Genomic DNA, 2,109 nt, shown 5'->3' with positions numbered 1-2,109 from the left:
ATTGTTTGTTGCATATAAATTCTGTCATGTGAGGATGAGTTTATTATGCAGAGACAAGGCAAGTTACATGATTGTTAAGAGGATTGACAGAAAAAAGAAAGGAAACTATAATACAAAATCCAAGAATTTATAGATGAGAAGTGCAATAATCATACTTCGATACCTAACTTAATGAATCCATCTTCAGGCTCTTGTTTAAAACTGATGGGTTGCATGATAAATCTGAAGACCAGTCATACCATCACCATCTCTTTGACCAATTAAATGTTCGTACTTCGATGCAATTTGGTAAGCCAAATCTATAGTCCAACGTAAGTAAAACGATTCAGCATCAGAATATCAACTTCATATGTTGAAACAAAATTGACTTGCAGATGGGGGGGAGAAATGAATTTATAATTGACAATGCTTACCAAAATGCAGAGAAAGAATGGCCATGTGAAGGATAGTGGTTTTATCACTTCTCTGTACATAGAATTGCAAACCAGATTCATCATATCCAGAGACTCTAGTAGCTAGAAAGTCGAACATATCAGTTTTTCCATACCGGGCCGCACGAAAGAGAGCCGTCTCTCCATTGTGGTTGCGCATGCCTAACAATCCAGGGGCTTTCTTCAGAAGTTTACGTGCAATAGCTACAGTATGGTTGCTTGTGGCAGTCTCATGGAGGATTGTGTTTCCTACACCATTTTGGCGAGTCAACTTGTCGAGATGATGATCAGGCAACTCATCTAGTAATTGTTCTACCAAGGATGCTTCTTTGGCATATGTAGCCATGTGAAGTACTGTATCGTCGGTTACTGTTATTACGTGCAATGCATGATCCTGAAGCTTTAGGCAGAGATCTGCAACGCTCTTCGTGTTTCCTTTCATGAGAGCACAGTACAAGTCTCCGTTTATTTTCTGTTTAGGATCGATTTCAGTAGTACGGGAAGACATAAAGGGCTGCATGAAGAAGAGAGTGGTTAATTTTTTCCTTGAAACCAAAAAAAATAAAAAACGAAGAAAATTTGCTATTCCAATCCTCAACAACAACCTTCTCCTTTATATCAGAATTCTGCTATCTTGAATATTACGTAGATATTCCCTATTGGAGTACCTGCAGACGAATGGAGAGCAAAGTATAATATCCTCCCCTTTTCCAAAACTGTATACAGAAGCCATTGATTTCATGACTGCATCTGGATTATCCATCATCTTTACTTGTGGTAGAGTTAGAATCTTGAACTTTTCCTTAATTTATTGGAGAGTTATGATCACTAACTAGCCATATAGTTTTCCACCCATCTTACCTTTTTATTTCTTTAATTCCAAAAAATTAAATAATACTTTGTATTGATCTCTTAAAATACACTATTCTTTTCTGGTGAATTCTTGCTAATGAACTTCTCTTTTGAAGGATATTTTCTTCAACATTAATAGCTGAATTAATCCGTTTTTAGAAGCATATATTATTAATTACTCTGTTTTTTTATAGCTTAGGAACTTGCTTAATTGATCATTATAAAAATAAGTATATAAAGATTAGATTTGGTCAGATTTTTTTTTCTTAGTTCTGTATAAAAAATGTATTGCATTTGTTAAACCATAATATTGAAGCTTGAAATCAAGATTCACATTCTTGCTTCTACAATGAACAAGCAAAAAGAAGAAAGTAAATTATTCGTTGCTTTGCCTTTTCCTTTTGGAATAATCCTAGCTGCTTTAAAGAGAAGCATAGAAAATCAATTGTGTGTTCACCTTCATGACAAAATATTGTCCTTGAAATCTATTTCCAACTAGCCATGGGGACATCATTTACTTCTGCTTGGAGTATATATAGAGTGCAATGGAAGTGATCACCAACCAGCTACTAGGCTGAAGGGTAATTCCCCCGCAGTGAAACATGAGATCAAAAGCGTTAAAATTTCAGTCAAGGAAATACTTGAACACGGCAGATATTTCTAATAAACCAGAATATTATATATTTTTTTTGTTATCTTATCGATGAAGTCTTAGAAAAAACTTCTCTAGCTCGGGTTGTTCTTGAAACATCAGTCTCCTGGGAGGACAGGGGATATTCCGATGATTAATTCAGTAAATGTAAGAGAAGAAACTAATGAACATAAA

At 35.0% G+C, this 2,109-nt stretch overlaps 1 protein-coding gene across 1 annotated transcript; it reads right to left on the bottom strand.

The window, feature by feature from the left end:
• Positions 1 to 393: 393 nt before the first annotated feature.
• On the bottom strand, positions 394 to 1,197 carry LOC140956149 (uncharacterized). Its single transcript, XM_073412619.1, has 2 exons — positions 1,100 to 1,197; positions 394 to 976 (listed from the first exon to the last, which is right to left on the bottom strand). Exons 1-2 carry the CDS (start codon positions 1,195 to 1,197, stop codon positions 394 to 396), a joined length of 681 nt encoding a protein of 226 aa, XP_073268720.1.
• Between the last annotated feature and the right edge of the window lie 912 nt (positions 1,198 to 2,109).

Source organism: Populus alba, chromosome 11 (genome assembly GCF_005239225.2).
Source record: "Populus alba chromosome 11, ASM523922v2, whole genome shotgun sequence".
In the NCBI taxonomy this organism is placed as follows: domain Eukaryota; kingdom Viridiplantae; phylum Streptophyta; class Magnoliopsida; order Malpighiales; family Salicaceae; genus Populus; species Populus alba.
The sequence above is the reverse complement of the archived record's forward strand: the minus strand, read 5'-3'. Positions and strand labels throughout refer to the sequence as shown.

Excerpts from the sequence above, each read along its gene's own strand:
- LOC140956149 (XM_073412619.1), bottom strand. The coding sequence starts at position 1,197 with ATGATGGATAATCCAGATGCAGTCATGAAATCAATGGCTTCTGTATAC. Across the intron at positions 977-1,099 it reads TGCTCTCCATTCGTCTGCAG|GAAAAAATTAACCACTCTCT; the intron begins GTACTCCAATAG and ends TTTGGTTTCAAG.